The sequence below is a fragment of the Bos indicus genome, chromosome 25, assembly GCF_029378745.1.
Source record: "Bos indicus isolate NIAB-ARS_2022 breed Sahiwal x Tharparkar chromosome 25, NIAB-ARS_B.indTharparkar_mat_pri_1.0, whole genome shotgun sequence".
Lineage (NCBI taxonomy): Eukaryota > Metazoa > Chordata > Mammalia > Artiodactyla > Bovidae > Bos > Bos indicus.
Window position 1 is genome coordinate 15,141,714 of NC_091784.1, and position 23,654 is coordinate 15,165,367.

The following is a 23,654-nucleotide window of genomic DNA, read 5'->3' on the forward strand; positions in this document are numbered from 1 at the left end:
ATCCGGGTCTCCTACATTGGCAGGCAGATGCTTTACCGTCTGAGCCACCAGGAAACCTGGCATCAAAGCATATTAAGCTTACTAAAACTGGTAAACTTGGTTGACTATTTATACTTGAATTCTAACTATATCAATTTGACTTAAAAAAAATTTATCATCTTCCATTCCTTATGTCTCATAACTCTTCAAACAAAAGTGAACTCTGGATGAGCCCTCTTTCCGGCCATGCTTGAGAGAGGTCACCGCATCTTGGACACCTGCATACTCCCTCCTCTTCACTGAGCTGGAGCCAAGGTCCTCCAGCACTGAGTAGACTTTTTCTATATAGTATTTCTTAATTCTTCTTGACTATCCCTCCCTAAGGACACTACTTGGGACAGTAAAAAAGTTAACAGGAGAGAACATGTAATTTGAGTAAAAGAACCACTACATGTCCTCATTCTCAATTATGTAAGATTGTGAAACTGATTTCAGAGCAACTTATCTCACTGTGTCTTTGATACTGAGTATGGAAGGTCCAAATTAACTGACCTCTGTGGACTCTGAATTTGATTCAGCTACAGAACAAATCGAACCAACCTCTCAGTTTGCTTATTATGAAAGTAGAATCTGCTATGCCACCAAAAATCTAACAGACACATCTCAAGTCCCAGATGTGCTGTATCTACTCCAGAGCAACACTCTACAAGTCTTGAAACAGTACAATAAAAGCAGATGCAATCAATAGCAGCCATTGGGCGTGGAGGCAGCCTGCCAGTGATAAGGACGACTGAACCTCATTTCTAAGCCCTCGTCACCAAACCCCAACCACCACCTCCTCTTACTGACAATGGCCATTTTGAGGTCATTAATTTATCTTTCAGAAATTCCTGGGCATATAGAAAAGAATTTCCTTTAGCTCTTTCTCTGGTAAGATTTTCTTATAAAGAGATTTAAACATCCACATAGTAGGGTGAGGGGAGAGAAGTCACTTCTATAGTCACTGTAAGCACTATGTCCATATAAGTGCTATGTCTAAGCTATAGGAAAACCAATCACATAAAACGGGGGGAGGCAAACTATGGCCTAAAATTATAGCCCAAACCAGCCCACTGCTTGTATTTAAATGGAATGCGAACTAAGAATATAGTTCACATTTTTTTAATCCTTGGGGAAAAATCAAGAGAATAATTATATTTTGTGACAAAGTTATATGAAATTCAGATTTCAGCGTCTATGAATAGTTTTGAGACACAGCCATGTTTATTTAAGTTCTATGGCTGTGTTTGCACTACAACTGTGGAGTTGATTCTCTGCTATAGAGACTACACAGCCCACAGAGCCAAAAATATTTACAATTTGGCCCTTATGTAGAAACTACAGAACTTCTTCAGTTTTATTTTCTTCCTCTGTCAAATCTGCCATAATTTCTCCCTGTCCACCTCACAGTATTACTGTGGAAAAAAGAAAACCAGATAAAGGACCCACCATCTATTTGTCTTCATTACCATATGGCCTGTGCCAAGCACAGGCTTCTACATAGTATATACTAAGTAAATATTTATTGAATGAGGGAATGAATAAAGCAGATATTCATCTACAAAACCCAGAGCTAATCTGGAGACAGAGATGAAGTTACTGCAGCAATGGTAATAAACTAAGGTACTTGTCCTTTCTATCAAATACAGACACCTCACACCCCCTAACAATCTCCTCTCTAGAGCCTAAGAATTTGGGATATTCATGATACACACAACTTCGACATGCTCTCTCAAGTTTATTCAAGGCGAATTCTAACTAACGCGAAGCTAACTAATGCATTTTTCTTTAAGATCATTTATTTCCTCATTCACCAAACATTTACTTAGTAGCTGCTATGTAGTAGGCTTGTGCTTGGCACAAGGGATACAATGATGGCAACACCAGAAAATGCAATCCATTTATGTCATCTTTTTTCCCACAGTAAATGTGTGTGAAAGCCAAGGGAGAAATCGGCCACGTTTTTAATGAGGAGGAAAAAGAGGCTTGCTTTCCTGGTGGCTCAGCAGTAAAGAATCTGCATGCCAACGTAGGAGACACTGGTTTGATACCTGGGTCAGAAGATGCCCTGAAGAAGCAAACGGCAACCCACTGCTGTGTTCTTGCCTGGGAAATACCATGGAGAGAGAAGCCTGGCTATAGTCCATGGGGTCACAAAAGAGTCAGACACAACTTACTGTCTGAACAACAAACAGAAGCTTAATGAAGTGTTGGAATTTGCCCAAAATCACACAATTATTAATAGAAAACGGACAGAACCAGGCTTATCCACTTCTTCCCACACAACCAAGGTACCTTTGGTATCATCCAATGCAAGCAAAAGAAAGTAAAATATATTAGTACAAATGTGCACCCAGAAATTTTCCTAAATGCTCCTGGGAATGATAAGTAATTTGGTCATAGCAACTTGGTGGTCATAGCAACTTGGTGGTCAGAGCAACTTCTGTTTCGTCATTTGAGTGAGCGTCTCACTCCTGCCATTATCTCTCAGTCTTCAAGGAATTCAGATAGTGCTTAAGAGCAGACTGTGACATCAGGCTGTCCTCATATTACTCCCCAATTCTGTTGCTTCCCATCTGTGCAGATCTGGACAACGTACAACAAGTTCTCTGAACCTCAGCTCCCAGGTGTAAAATAGGCCTGATAACAGCAGCACCTTCATAGGATTAAACCACACCAACGAAGTAGAAAACTTAGCAATGGCCTTCTCTCCACACCTAGTCTAGTCCTCAACACCCGGTATTACCCATCCCATCCCTGAGTTTTTCTGTTGCTTTTCACAGCTCTTCTTTCTAAAATTATCTTATTTGCTTGCTTTTATTATGTCTCCCTCACTTAAATATAAACTCCAGGGTAGTATTTACTTATGGATCATGGGTGGGTTTTTTTTTATTCATTATTGTATCTCCTGCACCTAGGTCATGGTCTGACACACATCAGTAATTCTTGAATGAAGAGTTTAATAAGCGTCTAGGACGACAATTTAGGCTTCAACTTCTCTGTATGAAAAACAGAATATTTATACTCAGAGATGTTGGAAAGTGCAAACGATGTAACTGGAAAGCTCTAGGTAGTATCAGAAAGGTGCCACGGAAATTAAAAAGTGTGTCACAGTGCCACAATACAATTTGTGCAGTGACTCAACCCCAAGACAACTCAGTGCTCTAGGTCAAGCCAAAGGCTGCACTCTAGGGAGTGTTGATAGACCGAGGAGGGTGCAAAACGTTAGAGGTGGTTGCAAAAACACTAGCCCTTCTCTTCCTGTCTTAAATTTCCAACAGTACACACTCCTCTAGAAAGGCTCCTCTCCACACCTGGAAGGGCCCTCAAGGGAGAAATGAGACAAACTGTAGTCAGGGAGCCAAACACCCCCAAAGGGCAGCAGCAACGCTGCAATGACAGTCGTGAACTGAGCAGAAAGGGAGGCAACTCGAGCCTCTGTTGGGGGCCTGACGGGTGGGTCCCATGGCTTCTCAACAGTCTAGCCAACCTCCCCCACCCCCGCTGGCAATAGGCAGAAGGAAGGGACACACTCCCGCGTTCCAGCCTGGTGCCCAGAAAATGAAGCGCGTCGGGAACAAGTTCCCAGCGTTGCCAGCAAACTCACCTCTGCCGCCGGCCCCACCTCCGCTCACATTCCGGCCCCGCCGCCTTCCCCCCGCCCCCCCAGGCCCTTTGTTTTGATTCCCGACTCCGCAGCTCCCGCCGCCGCCGCCAAGCGCACCCTCCACTTCCGCTTCCGCACCGCGCCTCCCCTGTCGCAAAACCGACGCCCTTCTCTCCTCATGGCTCCGCCCCTTCCTCCGCCCCTCCCCCGCCGCCGCGTCCTCCCCGCGCGGGGCGTGCTGGGAACCCCGGGGGGGGCGGGGCCTCGCGGCCCTGCAGCCTCGTCAGGCTCAGTCCCCTCCCGATAAACCTCTAAATAGGGACCTTCCCGGGGGGCTACCTCGGCTTTTTTGGCGAAAACCCCCAGTTTATGGAGGCCTTGATCCTGGCTTATGGTTGTGGCGTGGAACGGAACCTCAAAGAGGGGAATTAGGGTGCTAGTGAGGCGGAACCCCGGGAAAAAACCTGCCAACCGGGATTTGATACCATTCAGCCCTTTAGGTCTTTTGAGGGAAGGCGGTTTAAGAGGGATTTCGAAGAAAAACCCGATCGTTTGGCATTTTTTTCTCTTACTCGCTCTTGTCACGTGATGGTCCTATTAAAAAAAAGAAAAACTAAACTAAATGACGCCTGTTTGTTATAGCATCCTTCATCTAGTGCAACCTAGTGGCGAGCGGAAAAAAATAAAAATAACTGCCAACTGGGCTTCCCGCGAGGTCCTTCGGGCCGGCAGGGCTCCTCGGGAAATTGTGATCCGGCTGGCAAAAATAAAGCCTGTTCGAAGACTAGGCTGGATTGTGTCACCAACAATTAAGAGGTCCTCGTGACTTATGTAAAAAAAAAAAAAAAAAAAGATTTTTTTAAAGTCCTGGTCCAAAGCTCGTTACAAATGAATACTTTTCCAGGGACCGGTTGGGCGAGCAAAAGGAGATTTATAATTGCAAAATCCTTGTGAAGCCAGGAACAGCTTATGTTTTAGTGGCTAGATTTGCCATGTTTGGGGTTTTTTTTGGGGGGGGGGCGGTGTTTTGGGTTTTTTTGGCTGCACATTCTTCACTTTTATTTGAAATTATAAATTTTTTTACGTAGGCAAAACAGACATTTCTTAAACTGTCAGCTGTTCACTATTTCCTGTTGCAAATTAGAAAAACAAAGCACATATTTAGATTTAGACATAGTTTAGGATGCAGTAGTCGAATGCAGTGTAAAAGTTTATTTCTGAAGTTTGCTAAGAAACAGGTTAACCTTGCAAAGGGATCAGTAGGTAAAAATGGCCAAAAGAGAACTTTTTTCTCTCTTTAGTATGTAATGTGAGGCAACCTCATTAGGCAATCCACATTAAGTGGGGGAGATTTCAGGGGAAGCTAATACATCCTTGTAGGCTTTTTTTTGTAGACAGGCATTGTGGAGGGCAAGATCAAACACGTAGCTGAAGAACCCTTTGTACCGGTAGTCCATCTTCCAGAAGGCCGATGACAAGTTCACACATCAGCTGCCTGCTCAGGTATTTATTACCGCTGAGTAATTCTTCATTGTGTCTGTGTGTGGGGCACATTCTCCAAGTGGGAATTAGGACAGATGAAAAACAACCCTGTTTCTAGCGTTTTTTTCCGAGTACCAAAAATTCACTTCTCAAAGAGGTATTTTTTTCCCTCCTTTTCATTCTTTCTAGTGTCTCCGAATACAGATAATATTAACTAAAAATATAAAAGGAAGCAAAATAATTGTGAAATTTTTAATTGCTAAAAAAAAAAAAAAAGGTTTAGCTGTAAAATAAAGAGTAGACACATGTCTGACATTGCCAGAGCTGTGCCTGGTGTAACAGGTAAATAAAATAAATAAATAAATAAATAAAATAAATGTAATGTGAGGCAATAAAAACAAACCAATCATACTAAATGGAAGGCTAATGAAAAGGTTGAATTACAAATAGTTTTTAAAGATATGCTTCTTTATTATTTCCTATAGAAAATTAGCCTAAACTACACTCGCCCTTAGAAAAACAATTATGCATCAACATGTAATTTGATGCTTGTGAAAGGGTGTGTTTTTTTTTAACATTTTTCTTAAGATATGTTTTCTAGAGCATAGCCTCTGTGAATCTATTTCTTTGCTGGGCAAATTCTTAAGAGTACCTCTCAGTTACCTGCCCTGTCCATATTATAATCTTTATGAAACCAAGACTAAGATTTGTTTTTGTGCAATTCAAATGGCTGTTACATTCAATCCAGCTCCTAAATTAATCTAGCTGCCACAAAAGGCGTTTCTTCTCCAGCTACTTCCGTGTTATGGTTAGTGTTTTGAAATGATAAATTATGGTGGAAGGATTTAAGCAAGAGAAACCCAGCTTTCTGCTCATTAATATCTGAACGCTCCAAGGAAAACAAATTGAACAAAGAGAACAAAGTTTTTAAGTACACCAAAATTTCCCTTTCATTTTTTTCAAGGTTTTACCCAATAACAAACCCGTTTACCTAAACATATTCCTGAGAGAAGTTTAATGATAATCATTTCAATGTCTTCTTCCTTTTATTTTTAATGGAAAAATGAAGAAAATTGAGAACCCAGTAGTTTAAATGATAGTGTCGTTTAGTCAGTACTGATCAGCTCATCAATGTGTGTTTCAGTTTATGTAAACTGGTGGGGCAGCGTTGCAGCTGATTATTCTCTCCCAGAATCCTCACAGAATGGTGAGGTTCTGGCAAGGCCAGGGCAAAAGTGACAAGAGGATGCAAATCATTTATTAGCATCTGTGGCCAGGATGGATATTTCCTAAAAGACATTCTGATACCTTCCTTAACCCTATTGATGTAGGTGATAGATCCCTTTTGTGTCTCTGAGCTTCTTTCAGGAACTAGCAAGGAGTCAAAGAAGAATTAGGGCTTTTCTGGTGCCTCAGAGGTAAAAGAATCTGCCTGCAATGCAGGAGACCCTAAGACACAGGTTCCATCGGAAAAGGCCACCTACTCCAGTATTCTTGCCTGGAGAATCCCATGGACAGAGGAGCCTGGTGGGCTACAGCCCATAGGGTCGCTAAGGAGGTGGAAGTGACTGAGTGATTAAACAACAACAAAGAGGAATTCAAGGCCATTCTTAACCATGGCAGGGACACAGGAGGGATTCCATGTCTGGTTGGGGGCCTCAAAGTAGCTAAGATCTCTCTGCCTCCAGTATCATGACAAAGAACACTGATTAGGAGTCAAACATACCCAGCTTTACAGCCTGATTTGTTTACTAATTGTGAGACCTTGGGCAATGCATTTAAACTTCCTACACTTTTGCTTTCTCATCTTTAAAATGAAGACAATAAAAGTTCTTTCCTGTGGTTCTCATCATCTGGATCTCAGCTCCATTGTAACCTGGTATAGTGGCTTTCCCTGACATTCTATCTGAAGGGACCTCTCCCAGCCCCTTTCTATTACATGACTTTGCTTTATTCATAGCACTAATTAGCATCTGAAATTATTTCACATTTTCTGTTTGCTGATTTAGTGTCCTTTCTTAATACTATAAGCCCTTTCAAGACAGGTGTCTTGTCTGACATTTATTGTGCTATAAGTGAGTGCTCAGTAAAAATTTATAAACCTACTTGGTGAACAAGTAGGAATGCTGTGAAAGCCACATCAAGAAATTAGTATTATGCCTGACACAGACAGTGGTGGTTTAGTCACAAAGTGGTGTCTGTCGCTTGCCACCCATGGACTGTAGCCCATCAGGCTTCTCTGCCCATTGGGTTTCCCAGGCAAGAGTACTGGAACAGGTTGCTATTTCCTTCTCCAAGGGATCTTCCCCACCCAGGAATCGAACCTGGGTCTCCTGCATTGCAGACACATTCTTTACTGAGCTACCAGGGACCAGTAAAAAAAAAAATCATGATCACTACCTACATTTTTTGTTGTTCGGTTGCTCAGTTGTGTCCGACTCTTTGCCACCCCGTGAACTGCAGAATGCCAGACTTCCCTGTCCTTCACTATCTCCCAGAGTTTGCTCAACCTCATGTCCATTAAGTCGATAGTGCTCTCCAACCATCTCATCCTCTGTTGCCCCCTTCTACTCCTGCATAGATTGTACTTAACTATGTGCTGAGGCCACTGTCCTAAACCTTTTACAAATGCCAAGTCAATTCATTTCATCTCTGCATAATCCTAGAGGTAAATCCTATCACAAATCCCATTTTATAGATGAGGAAAGTAAATCACAGAGAGTTAACTTGCCCTAACCAAATCAGTCAATCCTAAAGGAAATCAGTCCTGAATATTCACTGGAAGGACTGATGCTGAAGCTGAAGCTTCAATACTTTGGCCACCTGATGTGAAGAACTGACTCATTGGAAAAGACCCTTATGCTGGAAAAGACTGAAGGCAGGGGGAGAAGGGGACGACAGAGGATGAGATGGTTGGATGGCATCACCGACTAAACGGACATGAGTTTGAGTAAACTCTGCGAGTTGGTGATGGACAGGAAGCCTGGCGTGCTGCAGTCCATGGGATCGCAAAGAATCCATCATGACTGAGCGACTGAACTGACTGAACTTGCTCAAGATCATACAGCTACTAAGGGGCAGAGCTAGGATTCAAGGCCAGGCCCCAAAACAAATTTCTATAAAGGAGCTTTGCTGCCTTTGCAGAAGATAATGATGTCGAAATTTTTATATTGGTTGTCAAGTTCTGGGAAGGACCTGGGACACTGCTTACTCTAAGGAGACGTAGATCTTTGTTCTTCTATCTGCTTCGGAGGAAATCCAAGAACAGGAAAACGCAATCGGGGTCAAGGGCAGGGAGTCATATTTTCTTGAAGTGGCCCGCAAGTCCAAGCCCGTTCCCCGCGGTGTCTAGGGAGCAGCCCGCAGCCTCCAAGCCCAGCCAGAACCCTGGCAGCAGCAGGAGCCTCCCAGAACCCCTCCCGCCAGCCCGCCTAGGGCCGCCGCGTGGCCGCGCCGCGCCCGGGACCTGGGAAAAAAGTTTCCAAAAGGCGCTGCTCGGCGCTGATTGGCCGCGGGGGACGCGGTCCCGGGGAGCGGCAGCCAATGGACGACGCCGGCCGCGGGCGCGGGGGCGGGGGCGGTGGCCAGAGGCCCGGGGCTGCACCGCCCCCCGCCGCAGCCGCCCGAGCCGCCGCCGCTGGTCCGCAGAGCCCGAGCCGGTAAGTGCGGAGCTGCGGCCCCCGGGGCAGGGGTTGCTCGGAGGCTGCCATCGCCGTCGTCCTCATCATCGCCACGGCCGCGGGGAAACTCTTCTGCCCGCCCGACGCCCGCCGCGCTCTCGGAACCCCCGGCCGCGGCGGTGCAGGGAACTTGGCGCGCCCTTCACTTGGGCGTCGCTTCCCGGGCGCTGGGCTCGAAAAATCGCCCTTCTCCGGAGCCTCCCTTCCTAACTTAGCGCCTTCCCACCCTTGTGTCCTGCGCGCCCGGCTCCTCACCCTTTCGCCAACTTTCTTTCTCTTTCTGCGCTCGCCTCTCTCCGACCCCGCTGCCCTCCCCTCCCTGCTTGACTTCCTTGGCTCTTCTGCCCTGCTCGTCCCGGGTCCCCGGAGCCCGGTTGCTCTGCCCTGTTCCCTTCCATCCCCCGCCACCCCGACATCCTTCCTAGAGTCCTCTGGTCTCCCTTCTCGCTCAGTTTCTGCCCCGCAGCCCTCGCCCTTTCCTCCTGCTGCCCCCACCTCCCTCTCCGTCCTCGTAGCCCCCCGCCGTACCCATGCTCGCCCACGTCCCCACCCCACTGCCACCCTCGGCGGAGGCCTCTTTCCAAAAACCTCCCCTCTACTTGGCACTCCCCTCCCTTTGGGAACGTGTTTGGAACGGTCTTGTTCCCTCCGCCTTTCTCAGATCTCTGCTGCAGGACGGTTCAGATTTCCCCTGACAGCACTTTGGGGAAGGGTTGGATAAAGGATGAAAACGCTTCTTCTAGAGCTTGAATGCGGTGACTGGGCTTACCTGCCTCTCTGAGGTCATAGGAAACCCCTCTGGACACTGCTTTTTTGGGGGACCCTAAGATTATCTTCTCCAGTCCTCTCAAGTTCACTGTCTCCTGAGGGCTTGACCTTCCCTTATTTCTTGGTCCAGGTTTTGTACCTGGTGTGACCCTCTCTACTTGTAGGTCCCTTTAAATTCCTTTCTAAAGAAATGGCCTATGCAGCCTGTGCTGTACAGAAATTTCAGATTTTCTCTGTGAGTTTTGTTGATGTATTCTAGGAAAGGATGGCATTGTAGGATGTGTGTGTGAGTGTGTGTGTGTGTGTGAGCGAGTCGCTTGTGTATGCTGCGTGCTAAGTCTCTTTGGTTGTGTCCACATCTTTGCGACCTGATGAACTATAGCCTACCAGGCTCCTCCATCCATGGTATTCTCCAGGCAAGAATACTGGAGTGGGTTGCCATTTCCTTCTCCAGGGGATTTTCCCAACCCAGGATCCACCCCAACCGGGTCTCCCACATTGCAGGCAGATTCTTTACCATCTGAGCCACCAGGGAAGCATAGGATGTGGGTAGGGTCCTTTGAACTTGGCTCAGACAGTAATGTGTCTGTCTGCAATGCGGGAGACCTGGGTTCGATCCCTGGGTCGTAGTCCTGGGACTCTCAGAGCCACCTGTTATCTGATCTCTGACCCGTCCTGACCCCGACCCCCCCCCCCCCCCCCCCCCCCCCCCCGGCCTCCACCATGCGTATTTCGCCACTTTTGAAACTTAAATTTTTCCTCTTGGTGTGTCTTTTGTGTCAGATTAGATGCAAATGATCCATGCTCCTAAAGTGTCAGAGGCCTCTGGTTGGTGTGTTCTATCCCATTTTGGATAATAGTTTCTTAACTTGCCTTATTCTGTTAGGATGTTATTTTTGTTTCCGGAGTGTGTTCTTTTGCTTTAGAACGTGTGAGGCCAGAGAGATTGCACTCCCTTTGCTCACAAGATAATTCCCAACAGGACCGTGCTGGTAGACAGAAAGTTTGTGTCTGCAGTTGGTACAACGTTTGCAGCTTGTCCTGATGTAGGTGCTCTGGGTCTGCCGCGCTCAGCAGCACCTAGTACTTAGTGGGTGTTGGGAAATCTTTGGAAAAGAATGGAGGAGAATGCACCACTGTAGGAAAAGCTCCCTCCCTGGCATCTTGGTTCAGTAGCGTAAAATTCTCCCTGGACAGTAGCTTTCTGGATTTTTTGTTGTTGTTCACATTTAAGCTACTTAAGATTTCAAAAGCAATATATGCTTATTGTAAAAAACATTTATTGTAGCAGGTGTCAGGAACAAGTTCTCATCTTATCGGCTGCCTTACTCCCATTCTGGTACCTCCTTCCAGACCCTCTTCTGTTTATGTACACAGCGGAAGCTACATTTGCAAACAAAAATGGCACTTTTTTTCTTTCTTTTTTTACACTTTAAACTTTTTATTTTGTATTGGGGTACAGCCAAGTAACAGCATTGTGGTAGTCTCAGGTACACAGTGAAGGGACTCAGCCATACATATACATGTGTCCATTCTCCCCAAAGCCCCCTCTTATCCAGGCTGCCACATAGCATTGAGCAGAGTTCCATGTGCTACACACTAGAAAAATGGCACTTTCTTAACATGAACTTTCTTCCGTATCATTACTCTTAATTCTTAGCTGCACAGTTTTCCGATCAGTCTTCAGTTAAGTTTCTCCAGCTCCCCCTCATCATTACATCAGTGATGGTGTACACCCTTGAGCATTTGTCCTTGCATGCCTGCTGAGGTGTTTTTTTGTGGGTAGATCATTTCAGACTTTGAAAGCACCGAGACAGAAGTCAGACTTGCTGACTCTTGACTGATTTTGCCCCAGTGATGTCACTTATGCAAAATGTAAAGCCTGCGTCATAAAGTGGAAGCTGTGGGAGCCTGTGCTGGCCTTTGGCAGCCGCTTTCTCCCCCTCTCCCCTGTGTTTTGATTGGGAAGGAGTGTGGTTGGGGTGGAGAAGTTAATCCCTGATGGTTTGCAGGTGTGGATTGCCCCTAACCAGCTGTGCTGGCTTTCTTCACTCAGAGGAGAGCTGAGAAAGACTGCTTTGTCTTTTCTAGAGTTTTGAAATCAAAGGTGTGTATCTCAAGTGTGTTTTCAGACTTTCCTAATAAGTGTGATCATGGAAAACATGCCAAAAAAAAAGCTTGCTGAAACGCTTTTGCAAGAGTAATAGATCTAAGTTATCCAAAACAGAAAATAAATACCTCTGGGACCACTAGATCCCAGTTTGTGCTTGTGTGTTGTAGCACATACACTGGAGGTGCCCAGCAGGTTTGCCCACAGAGCTGCTGGGACAGGATGCAGCAGGATGGTATATTGAGAATGCAAGTTAGCAAGCTCAATCCCTTGACACAGATGCAATAAATGCATGCAGTATCCAGCTTGAAGATAGTGTGTATAAAGGTGTGGATGCTATGACTACGCACTGACACCTGTCTGTCACAGTGCCTTTTAAAAGACCGCTTGGCCCAAAAACTGAATCTGACTTTTATGCAGTCTATCGGCAACCCCAAAGAGACCTTGAATTTGAATTCAAAGTCTCCCTTGCGCTTGGGTCTGGTTTGCCTCTCTTACTCCTTTGCATCTATGGGGATGGCCAAGACAGGTAATGTTTCTGCTCCAGCTTCCCAAGAAGCCCAGTGACTGCCTTAGCAATCCCTGGGTCAGGAAGAGGCCCTGGAGGAGGGCATGGCAACCCACTCCAGTATTCTTGCCTGGAGAATCCCATGGAACAGAGGAGCCTGGTGGGCTACAGTCCATAGGATCAGAAAGAGTTAGACACAACTGAAGTGACTTAGCACGTGCACACACACACACACACACACACACACACACACGCTGTCTCTCTCTATCTCTCTCCAGCATCTTCGAGGTAAACAGAAAGGATCCAGTTGTTTGGAAATGACATATTAAATGCCTAGCACTCCACAAACAGAAGGTGATGATAAACTTGTAATGCTGGGAAAGGGGAACCTTTGCCAGTCATCCTGCCTGCTGTCTGTGGCAGACAAGAATGCACTTTAGAACTTTTCCGAGATATTTTCAAGTGGAAAAAAGGAAAGGTTTAGGTTTTTAAGTGTGGTCTTTCATAAGAGAGTGAAGTTGAGCTGTTATTTCTTTCCTCTTAGCCTTGAGCATCATCTTCTTCTTCCCTAAGGGGTGTTTTTAAAATGCAGGGGTTGTAATTAGAGCCACAGTGGAAGCACCTCCTAAAAAAGCTCAGTTTCATTTATTTACTGAGGCTTAAATTCTAAGCCTCACTGGCCATGATAACAGTACCCTTTTCTGAAACTCATCTTTGGTAAGGCTGTAGGATGAAGGTTACTAAAACTCCAGTAACTGTTCTGAATATTCCTTATCATGAAAACCTGGGAAGTGGGTAGTTTCCAACATGACACCCTGTCCTTCAGCCCCTTGCCATCAATGAGATGCCACTCGGGTGCTGAGCGAGAAAGGTTTTTCCCCATCCTATTAAGTCCCTTTCTCGGCCATTTGGCTAAGATCAGGTGTGTATGGTGGCTGCCCAGGTGGCATAGTGGTAAAGAATCTGCCTGCTGTTACAGAAGACACAGGAGACAGAATCGATCACTGGGTCAGGAAGATCTCCTGGAGAAGGAACTGGGAAACCACTCAGTCTTCTTGACTGGAGAATCACAGAGGAGCCTGGTGGGGCCATAGTCCATGGGGTTGCAAAGAGTCAGACATGACTGAGTGACTGAACATGCAGATACACATTAAGTATCCTAGGGATTTATAAAAACTAGCCTTCAGAGGGTCTCTTGCTTCTTTTCCTTAATCTCACATCCCCTTCCAGTGAGTGGTCAATCTTTATGTTCCCCTGTGTTCTTTCCTTCCACAAGCATTTATTGAATGCCTGTTATATGCCAGACACTGTTCATGGCATTGGGAATTTAGGGGGAAAAAAAATGATGGTGAGGATCCCTGTGTTCAAAACTGATATTCCAGTTGTTGCTGTTCAGTTGCTCAGTTGTGTCCAACTCTTTGCAAACCCCACGAACTGTGGTATGCCAGGCTTCCCTGTCCTTCACCATCTCCTGGAGCTTTTTCAAACTTACGTCCATTGAGTCGGTAGTGCCATCCGACCATCTCATCCTCTGTCGTCCCCTTCTTCTCCCGCCTTCAGTCTTTCCCAGCATCAGGGTCTTTCCTAATGAGTCAGCTCTTTGCATCAGGTGGCCAAAATATTGGAGCTTCAGCATCAGTCCTTCCAATGAATATTCAGGACTGATTTCCTTTAGGATTGACCGGTTTGATCTCCTTGCAGTCCAAGGGACTCCTCTCCAACACCACAGTTGAAAAACATCAATTCTTTGGCGCTCAGCCTTCTTTATAGTCCAACTCTCACATATGTATGTGACTATTGGAAAAACCATAGCTTTGACTAGATGGACCTTTGTTGGCAAAGTAATGTTTCTGCTTTTTAATATGCTGTCTAGGTTTGTCATAGCTTTTCTTCCAAGAAGCGTCTTTTAATTTCATGTCTGCAGTCACCATCTGCAGTGATTTTGGAGCCCAAGAAAATAAAGTCTGTCATTGTTTCCATTGTTTCCCTTCTATTTTCCATGAAGTGATGGGACCTGATGCCATGATCTGCATTTTCTGAATGTTGAGTTTTAAGCCAACTTTTTCAGATAAAACAGAAACACAACTCATAAAGTGATGAAATAAAATGAAGCAGGGATTAATGTGGCAGTGAAGGGCTGGAGGAGGTATTTGGTGGGATCTTCAGAGAAGGTCTCTCTAGGGAAGACGGTTCAGCTGAGGTCTGAATGGCAAGAAGGGACTCTGCGGGCAGAGATCTGAAAGAGGAGCATTCCAGGCAGAGAGAACAGCCAGTGCAAAGGCCCTGAGGTGGGAGCACGCTTGGTATGTTCAAGGAACAGAAAGAAGGCAGTGGGACTACAGCATAAGCAGGTGAGGGGCAGGGCTGTAGGAAATGTTTAGAGAAGTAGGCGGGGACTCATGATGATGAACTTGAACATGAGCTTTTTCCAAGCAGCAGGAAAAGTCAGTGTACATTCATTGTTCCTGGTTCCTGACTTTCTCACCCTCCTGTATGCAGAGTTCCCCGATGCCGTGAGGTTGAGACTGTCCACACAGTCATCGATGGCCACACGGCACTCAGTCACGATTGCGAGGGCTCTGGGCTCTGAACACTGTAGACATTTGTCTGGTGACCTCATGCTAGATGAGCTCTGGGCTCATTAGAGCTTGTGGCTTGAGCAGGGATTACCAGAATTAGGTTTGCCCTTGCCTGTCACCGTGGTAATTACTATTATCTACACTCTAGGTGCTCTTATCCTTTCTACTTTCAGCAAACAAGATCGTTCACTCCAACATTCATTAGGCCTCTCTGGTAGCAGAAATCCAGGCCTAACTGGTCCAGCCAAGAAAGGAAGTTGATGACCCCTCCTCACCTTCAGTCAGGGATGACTGGACCCAGGTGTCCACCTCTTGGCCCTGCTTTCTTGTTTTGGCTTCATTCTCAGGCAGCCTTCTCCCTTGTGATAGAGAGATGACCGCCACAAACCCTGATGGAAAGAGAGTTTCTTCTCCACTCCACCCCGCCTCGGATCCCGGCTTTACAGAGATATAATTGACATATCACATGGTATAAGTTTAAGGTGTAGCACACGGTGGTTTGAGACATGTATATATTGTGAAATTATCATTATAGTAAGGTTAGTTACACCTTCAGAGAGTTTCTTTCTTGATAGCTCTTTGAAAGGCCTGGGCCTGGATGCTTACTGTCTCAGCTTGGGTTAAGTCTACCCCTGAGCCAATCATTGGCTCAGCTTGGGTTAGGCCCACCTCTGATCCAGTCATTGGCTTAACTTGAGTTAGGCTGATCCTTGTCACTGGTTCAACTTGGGTTAGACCCACCCTTGTCGCTGGGCTCAGCTTTGGGATAGGTGCACCTCTGAGCCTGTAACTGACGCTGGAGGCGTGAGTAGTCACATGCCATCTCCTAGGTACAGTGGCTGATGACAAGTCCACCTGAGCCCCATGGAAAGAGTGTAGAGTTGGTTCCTCCAAGAGAACATTGGGGTGCTATTACAAAAAGATGGAAGAAGGGATGCCGGACTGAGGGATAAAATCAAGTTAACTTTGTACTCCCTCTAGCTTCTCTGCTTTGATCAAGCTTTCAGAGAAACTCTGTTCCCCAGAAGGGAGTGGGTGGGGACATGGCATGTTTTTTCTGAATCAGGGAAGGGTGAGAAATTTGAAGGGAGAGATGTGAAGACAGGTCCTAACAGATGTAGAGTTGTCAGTAAGTGCTTTACTCAGATGTAGGTATCGTTGTTCAGTTTCTACCAGGGACCCACTTGGTTGGTGATCGTGTCCATGTCAAAACTGACTTATTTAGCGGAATGATTTGTATTTTTTACCTAGATATTCGGCTTGTTAGTTATGTCTTGCAGAGTTGGGGGTTGTGTTCCTTCTTTTTTCCCCAAAGACAGAACTGTGAGCTATCTTGAAGGGAAGAAGGGACTTTGGAGCAATCTCATTTGAATTCCTAATAACCTTTTGACAAACTCAGAGTCTTAAACAAATTGAGAAAATAAGCTATTAACATTGAGAAACGCTATCAGCAAGGAGTCCGAGGACTGAGAACTGTTAATAGGAATCTGTTCCTGACCTCTGTCCTGGATAGCTCAGCATCCTCAGAGCCTGTCACCACTACCCTCTGTTGTTCAGTCGCTAAAGTCGAGTTCAGCTGTTTGTGACTCCATGGACTGTATCACGCCAGGCTTCTCTGTCCTTTACTATCTCCCAGAGTTTGCCCAAACTCATGTCCATTGAGTCAGTGATGCCATCCAGCCACCTCATCCTCTGCTGCCTGCCTCCTTCTCCTCCTGCCTTCAGTCTTTCCCAGCATCAGGGTCTTTTCCAATGAGTCGGCTCTTCGCATCAGGTGGCCAAAGTATTGGAGCTTCAGCTTCAGTCATTCCAGTGAATATTCGCGGTTGATTTCCTTTAGGATTGACTGATTTGATCTCCTTGCTGTCCAAGGGACTCTGTCTAATTCGTCTCCTTTCTTCTCACACCCAGTTCTCCAAGATCCTGTCTACTTCCTCTTCCTCACCTCCCAGTCACTCCTCCACCCCCTCTATCCCTCCTCCTGGTGTTGAAACCATTCTTGCTTACATCACCAGTGACCAACATTTCACCAAGTCTCGTGGGTGGATATTTTCCAGAGCTCATCTTACTAGCCTCTCTCTCGCATCTCAGATACCATGGAACATTCATTCCCCATTTTCCCCTTGAAACTGTCTCCTCCAGTATAGTCACTTTTCTGGTTCTCATCTCTCTCACTTGTTTCTCCTGTCTCCTTCCATCACCGTTTCTTTCTTTGCTCAGCTTTCAGATACTGGCATGCCTCAGAGTTCCATAAATAATCCTCAGTTGATTCTTCGATGGTTCAGTCACAAGAAAAAGGGAAGAACCAGCTCCAAACTCATGACTCTTAAATTTGTGTTGTTAGCCCGGACTTCACCCCGAGTTTCAGATCCGGTGTTACATCTTGATGGATCACAGGCAAATCCAACTAAAAGTGTCCGAAGCTGGTGTCAAGTATCCACTCACCCTGCAGCCTTCCCTTCTGACATTCTCCTTCTGTGATGATGGAGATGGTGGAAGCACCGGGTTGTCTAAGTTAGAACCCCTAAGCTGCCCTGCTTTCCCCTTCCCTCCAATGTAATAAAATCAGCAAATCCTGGTATATGTATCCATCCTTGGAATGTAACATATTGTAATATAATGTAATGAATGTAATGTAAATAATGAACTGTAGTTTGTCTAGGTTTAGTTTTTAATTTTTTGGCAATTTTTTTTTTTTGCCGCAATTAATCCAACATAAAGTTCAGGAATTTCCCCCCCACTCTATTAAAGACCAGCTGTTTAACTAGATGTGGGTAATAGCTTTAAAACTTTCTCTCCTAGACATTATGCACCAAGAGGAGTGAACTCTTCCCCCCATTTCCACAATGGCGGACTCGGGCAAAACCTTCAGCTCCGAGGAGGAAGAGGCCAACTATTGGAAAGACCTGGCTATGACCTACAAGCAGAGGTCAGTTCTCCCAAGTTCACCTGCCTCACAGTGATGGCAGCGAACATTAACTTTGGGCCTTCTGTGTGCCAATCCCTGTGAAGAACTGAACATACATCATCTCAATAAAATCTCCATGGTGGCCCGTGGAGAAACCATTCTCACCCCATTTTACAAATGGGGGACTGAACCTCAGTGACAGCAAGTAACTTGTCTAAGGGCACACAGCCGGGGTGGGGTTGGGGGGGGGCAGGGGCAGCAGAGCTGGGATTTGAACCCCAGAGCCTAGAGGGTCCTAAGCAAAAGGCTGTGCCACTCCCAAGCTTATTTTCTGGCAGAGTTTTTTGTTTGTCTGTTTCTTTGTTTCTGTTTTTTGTTTAAGTGTAAACAGTTTCTTTTTATTGTCTTTTTATTGTTGCTATTTTGTAACAGGCAAAATTATTTAGGTCAATAAATTTTTAAGGAATTTCTCATGTTCTGATTCTTTCCACTGCCAAACACCTTAGTTCCTCCAAAGTTATACTATTCAAGATAAGTAAGCTATGAAAAACTTAACATTCAGACTTTTTTTATCTTAGGTATTGGCATATCCCAATGATCTGTACCACTCTATTAATAGGGTGTGACAGCTTGGGAATGAATATGATTTGAAGTTAACACATTTTTAGAGAGTATCAAATTGTGGCAGTGTTTTATCAACTCTCAGATGCCTTATCTGGTCAGCCCTCAGGTGTATGGGAGAGAACTTCTCCCTGCAGCTAGCTGTCTAGGTTGTTACAAGTTTTTTAGTTTGAAACCAGTGTTTCCATGTCCCTATCTGGGAGCTGTGGGTGTGTGCGTAACATTGTTTCTTTCCTTGTTTCTCATGGATTCTTGTAATCTGCTCAGGCAGGTCTTATTCCAGCTCCTCTGAGGCTCCTCTGATGTCTTTATTCTTAGTTTGATTTAAAGTGAAAGTGAAGTCGCTCAGTCTTGTCCGACTCTTTGCGACCCCATGGACTGTAGCCTATCAGGCTCCTTCATCCATGGGATTTTCCAGGCAAGGATACTGGAGTAGGTTGCCATTTCCTTCTCCAGGGGAATCTTCCTGACCCAGGGATTGAACCGAGGTCTCCTGCTTTGCAGGCAGACGCTTTACCGTCTGAGCCACCAGGGAAGGGCTTGTTAAAAAAAAAAAAAGCCTTGAATTTTAAGGGTTGAGAAGCCAGAATTGGGTATTTGGGATATGGAGCAGGGACCCTAGATAGTGGTATGGTAAGTGAACCTTTGTATTATGTCCAGTTTCTGCTTGTAAATAACTCTGCAGAGAGTATACAGTCTGAAGTATATTTACTATACATTGGGTTCCAGAAACTACACGTTGAATGAATGACTGGACGGTGCATTGGTTAAGAAAGGGCTGTGGAGTCGGGCACACCTGGGGGCAGCTCCATGCCCTGTTTCTGACTTGTTTGACCTTGAGATGTGCGTGTGTGTGCTCAGTTGCTTCAGTCGTGTCCGACTCTGTGACCCTGTGGAATGTGGCCCACCAGGCTCCTCTGTCCATGAGATTCTCCAGTTAAGAATACTGGAGTGGCTTGTCATGCCCTCCTCCAGCGGATCTTCCTGACTCAGGGATCGAACCTTAGGTTCTTAAGTCTCCTGCATTGGCAGGTAGGTTCTTTACCACTAGCGCCTCCTGGGAGGACCTTGAGACAGATGACCTCATCATCTGTATAATGAGGGTAATGAAAGTTCCTGCCTCAAAAGGCAGTTGAATAAAGAGCAGATCCATGTCTAACACTCAGCAACGCATAAGCGCTCAGTGATGAGCTGACATCTGGGAATCCCGCAGGGCAGAGAACACCCAAGAGGAGCTCCGGGAATTCCAGGAGGAAAGCCGGGAATACGAGGCGGAACTGGAGACACAGCTGCAACAAACTGAGAGCAAAAACAGGGACCTGCTGATGGAAAACAACCACCTTCGCATGGAGCTGGAGACCATCAAGGTGAGGGGGCGAGCGGAGACACACCCAGGTGTGTGGGTGGGTGTCCAGCACCCGTGACCAGAGAAGGGAGCCTGTGGGTGTGGCCCCCTCCCACCCCTAGAACTGCGGGCATGTGGGGCACTTGAGCTCCCAGTGCCCCTGTAAGAGACAGAGGATGAGATGGCTGGATGGCATCACTGACTCCCATGGACTTGAGTTTGAGTGAACTCCGGGAGTTGGTGATGGACAGGGAGGCCTGGCGTGCTGTAGTCCACAGGGTCACAAAGAGTCAGACACGACTGAGCGACTGAACTAAAGAGACAGGTCTCACACGTGTCCCATGGCCATGTTTAGCAATCCCAGAGCACATGTGGAAGGTAGACTTTTCTAGAGTATGGATCATGGCTGGAATTGCTGATTGTTATAAGGCCCAGGGTTATGCTGTCCAGAATGGTAGCTCCTGTAGCCACACATCTCTAGTGGGCGTCAGTGTGAACACAGAGGCTGTAGAACGTCTCCATCATTATGGAAAGTTCTGTTGGACAGAACTCAGGCTCCTCAGCCTCTGTTGACATTTGAAGCCACACAACTCTTTGTTGTCAGGCTGAGTTTTACGTTGCGGGGTGTTCAACGGCATCCCTGGTCTGCACCCACTGGATGCCAGTAGTACCCCCTGCCCCAGGTGGTGACCACAGAGGTATCTGCGGTCATTGCTGAGTACCTGGAGAACCACTGCTCTGAGGGGTAGAGACTGGACACTCTGTATGGGTTAGCAGGCGATCACGAAGTGTTGCATTGGCCTTAGAGACGGCTCTGGGCTATCACTGCCAGGCAGGGTCACCTGGCCAGCTTTGTAAACCTCAGACAGGGCTGGCCCCACCCCGCCCTGAGAGTTTCGTTCTCAGGAAGTCTGGGTGGGGCCCCAGCAGACCTGCGTGTCTTTTTTTTTCTTTCTTAATTTCTTTTTTTTTTTTAAACAGAGCTGCTCATATTTATTTTGATGAGCCACCGGGGGGAAAGAACCAAGGTTCCGCAGTGTGAGCCCAGGGCTAGGTGTGACGCACAGGAAAGAGGTGTGCCCTTTGCCCCTGGAAGCCTCGTGGGGGAGACAAACCTGACGGCCAGAAGCATTTAGTGAAAAGATGCTCAGACACAGGCAAGAATGAGCGTCAAGTGGACCTTGGGAACCTGGGTTTCCTAGCACACAGGAGAAAGTGGGGCGAGCAGATGGATTGGGGACTGAGGGATGAGGAGTAGCACAGGGAAGACCCCGCAGACTTTGGAAGCTGAACGGTGGACTCTGAGCTTTAATGGTGTAGACCACAGAGCCCAGACTGGCCATCCACACAGGTCAGTCTGGCCCGTAGATGTTGTTTGCTTAAGCCTTTGGTGATTTTCACTCAACATTTTATCATGAAAGCTTTCAAGCACACGGTCGGGTTGAAAGACTTTCCCAGCGAACACCTGTATATCCACCACCTGGGCTCTGCCAATGACCTCTGCCACACTTGCTCTTTGTTATCTGTCCATCCATCAGCCTGTCTTCCCAGTGCATTTCAAAGTGAATCACCAACTTCTGTAGGCTTCTCTGTAAATATTGCAGTAGGCTGTTAACTAGAGGTGAGGGTTATGGTTCATTCTTTTGATAGTAACATTTATCTCTTTAGCGGTCTTTTACAAAAATATTTAATATCTGCATTCAGAATTGTGAGGCTTTTTGTAAGACCTTGGATTTCCGGTTTCCTTTGATTGTCCTCTGGTGGCTCCTGCCACCCCAGCCTGGCCTTCGTCCATACCTGCAAAAGGCAGGTTGGTTAGAGCAAGGTCACCCCGTCCCAGCTACTGTCCCCCCATCAGCTCTGACGTCAGGGGCTGAGTGTCTTTTGTGGGTTACACCTGGCCCACGTCACTCACTCTGTTAACAGGCTGACTGCTGCCCTAGGCACTGGGGAACCATGACAGCTTTTACACAGAAGGGGGCTCAGGGTCGGAAGACTGGTGGTTTGAACCATGGTTTGGAGAGGGTAGGAGGACCTGCACAGATGCTGATAAATACGCATGTGCTAAGTAATTAGGCACTTCCAGACCAAGCACTTGAACTGGCAGAAGACTTCTCTGTGAGGTTTAGGAGCTACAGGGTGAGGAAGGGGACGACCTCAGAGTGAAGAATGGCCCCCGGCACATATTTCTGTCACCTAAGAGAAAAGTTTTCAACTAAGTCGGACTCCTTGACAACTGGCTTATTCATCACCAGATGAATAAAAAAGCTTGTAAGGGATCCAACAGAGCGTCTATTGATGCCTCCATCAGCTGACAGTTTATTATAATTAGCCCCAGATGAAAGCCCAACAGCTTTTTCATGTCCCCAAGTTCAAAGGACATCATTTGAATCTCTGTGCTGGTGGACAAGCCCGTTCACCGCGTCCTCTGGGAACCCACGCAGGAATTTAGGTTAATGGTCTGGGGTCCTGTACCCTCCTGTTTTCTTCTTTTTGGGGGTGCACCCAGGCCAAGGGTGGGAGCGATCCGAGCCACACCTGGAAATTCGCCCGAGCCTGGGCCCGCTCGGCCCCTGCTTGTCTTAGCTGAGACGCTTCCTGTGCTCACAGCCAGGAAGTGGAGTATCTGAGGGACTGAGTGGCGTGAGGATGCGAGGCCCCGGCCCTGTGACCATCCATCCTGAGGCCCTTTTCTCGGGATGGCTCTGGCCACGCCTTTCTGGCCCCGGGCGCCATTACCTCACCCTCCCCAGAGCCTCCAGACTGTTTCTAGCAACAGCTTTGTGTACTGGGCTGAGGAAAGAAGAGGAGTGGGCTTTTTTTTTTCACTTTCACATTAGACTTCCTGGGGGAAGGGAGTGTCTTCGTTCCTGTTTGTGGATGAGGGAAAGGTGGTGAGATTGTTGGGTGACAGAAAATAATTTGAAAGCAGAGCCAGACAGGGAGAGAATGGGAGTGTGTGAGTGTGTATGCACACGCGTGTGATCAGTTCCTCTGTGAACCTAGGCGGAAGTGGTCCAGGGCTGTTGAGCGTCGTCGTTCGCGAGCACGAGCCCGGGTCGCCCAGGATGGGTTTTGGCTCAGTTGTTTGCTCCTGGTTGACTCTGGGCTGACGATGGGCCTGAGCCTCCATTCTCACACCTCCGAAATGGCATTCAGTCAGGCAGCGGGAGGGGTGTCCTGAGCCCAGAGGCTCGGGCAGAGTAGCCTGCGGTAAATGCTCTTGTCGTTTAGTTACTGAGACTCCATGGGCTGTAGCCCACCAGGCTCCTCTGTCCATGAAATTCTCCAGGCGATAATACAGGAGTGGGTTGCCATTTCCTGCTCCAGGGGATCTTCCTGACCCAAGGATCGAACCCCCACCTCCTGCTTGGTATGGATTCTTTACCACTGAGCCACTGGGGAAGCCCACAGTATACATCAGCTGCTGTCACCGCGGGGCAACAGATTCTTGAGACCTCATCTGGGCTGTTCCTTGCCTCGGGAAGCACTGGCCAGGTCACACTAAGCTTCTTCTGGTGGAAACAACAGTTATGGTTTTTTCCTTCTTCTCTTCCCTTCCTCCTTCCTTCCCCTGCCTCCCCTTCTCTCCCTCCCTCCCCCAGAGGTGCCCAAGTTCCTTCTAAATACCCCATGCCACAGGGAGGGCATCCTGGGTCACAAAGTCAGAACAGTCGTTGAACTGAGTCAGCGATGTCCCGCTCTGACTGTGAGGCACGAGCACCAAAGTCACTGTGATTCCTGCCCTTGTCCCTGTAACCCAGGGATGTCACTGAAGTGCGTCAGTATGGCCCTTGCAGGTCAAGCTCAGAGGCTGTGGACACCTTGCACAGAATGACTGCTTAAGATGGTTGGGGGCTTCTGGACACCAGAGGTGGTGAGGACCATTGTGGGAGGGGGCCAGGTACAGACAGATGCTCAGGAAGCACTCGGAACTGGACAACTTGACGGCCCCTGGCTCCCCCCATCATCCCTCACTTGCTCAAGAGCACATGTCTATGGACAGAAGGTTCTCATGACTGAGCTTA

At 47.0% G+C, this 23,654-nt stretch overlaps 2 protein-coding genes across 6 annotated transcripts in view; one reads left to right on the forward strand and one right to left on the reverse strand.

Annotated features, from left to right (window-relative positions):
- The window catches only part of MARF1 (meiosis regulator and mRNA stability factor 1), a 39,544-nt gene extending 35,807 nt beyond the window's left edge, over window positions 1-3,737 (reverse strand). For both annotated transcript variants that reach the window (XM_019987336.2, XM_019987335.2), the window contains exon 1: window positions 3,626-3,737. The gene's annotated coding sequence lies outside the window, so the exon portion shown is untranslated. The remainder of the gene's footprint in view (window positions 1-3,625) is intronic.
- Window positions 3,738-4,727: 990 nt separating this feature from the next.
- The window catches only part of NDE1 (nudE neurodevelopment protein 1), a 39,148-nt gene continuing 20,221 nt past the window's right edge, over window positions 4,728-23,654 (forward strand). For 3 of the 4 annotated variants that reach the window (XM_019987337.2, XM_019987340.2, XM_019987339.2), the window contains exons 1-3: window positions 8,673-8,766; window positions 17,555-17,681; window positions 19,495-19,648. In XM_019987337.2, the coding sequence (XP_019842896.1) occupies window positions 17,599-17,681; window positions 19,495-19,648 (237 nt within the window). In that variant the 5' untranslated portion in view covers window positions 8,673-8,766; window positions 17,555-17,598. Of the gene's footprint in view, window positions 5,129-8,672; window positions 8,767-17,554; window positions 17,682-19,494; window positions 19,649-23,654 lie in introns of those variants that run through there. The other variant, XM_019987338.2, reaches the window with a different exon arrangement.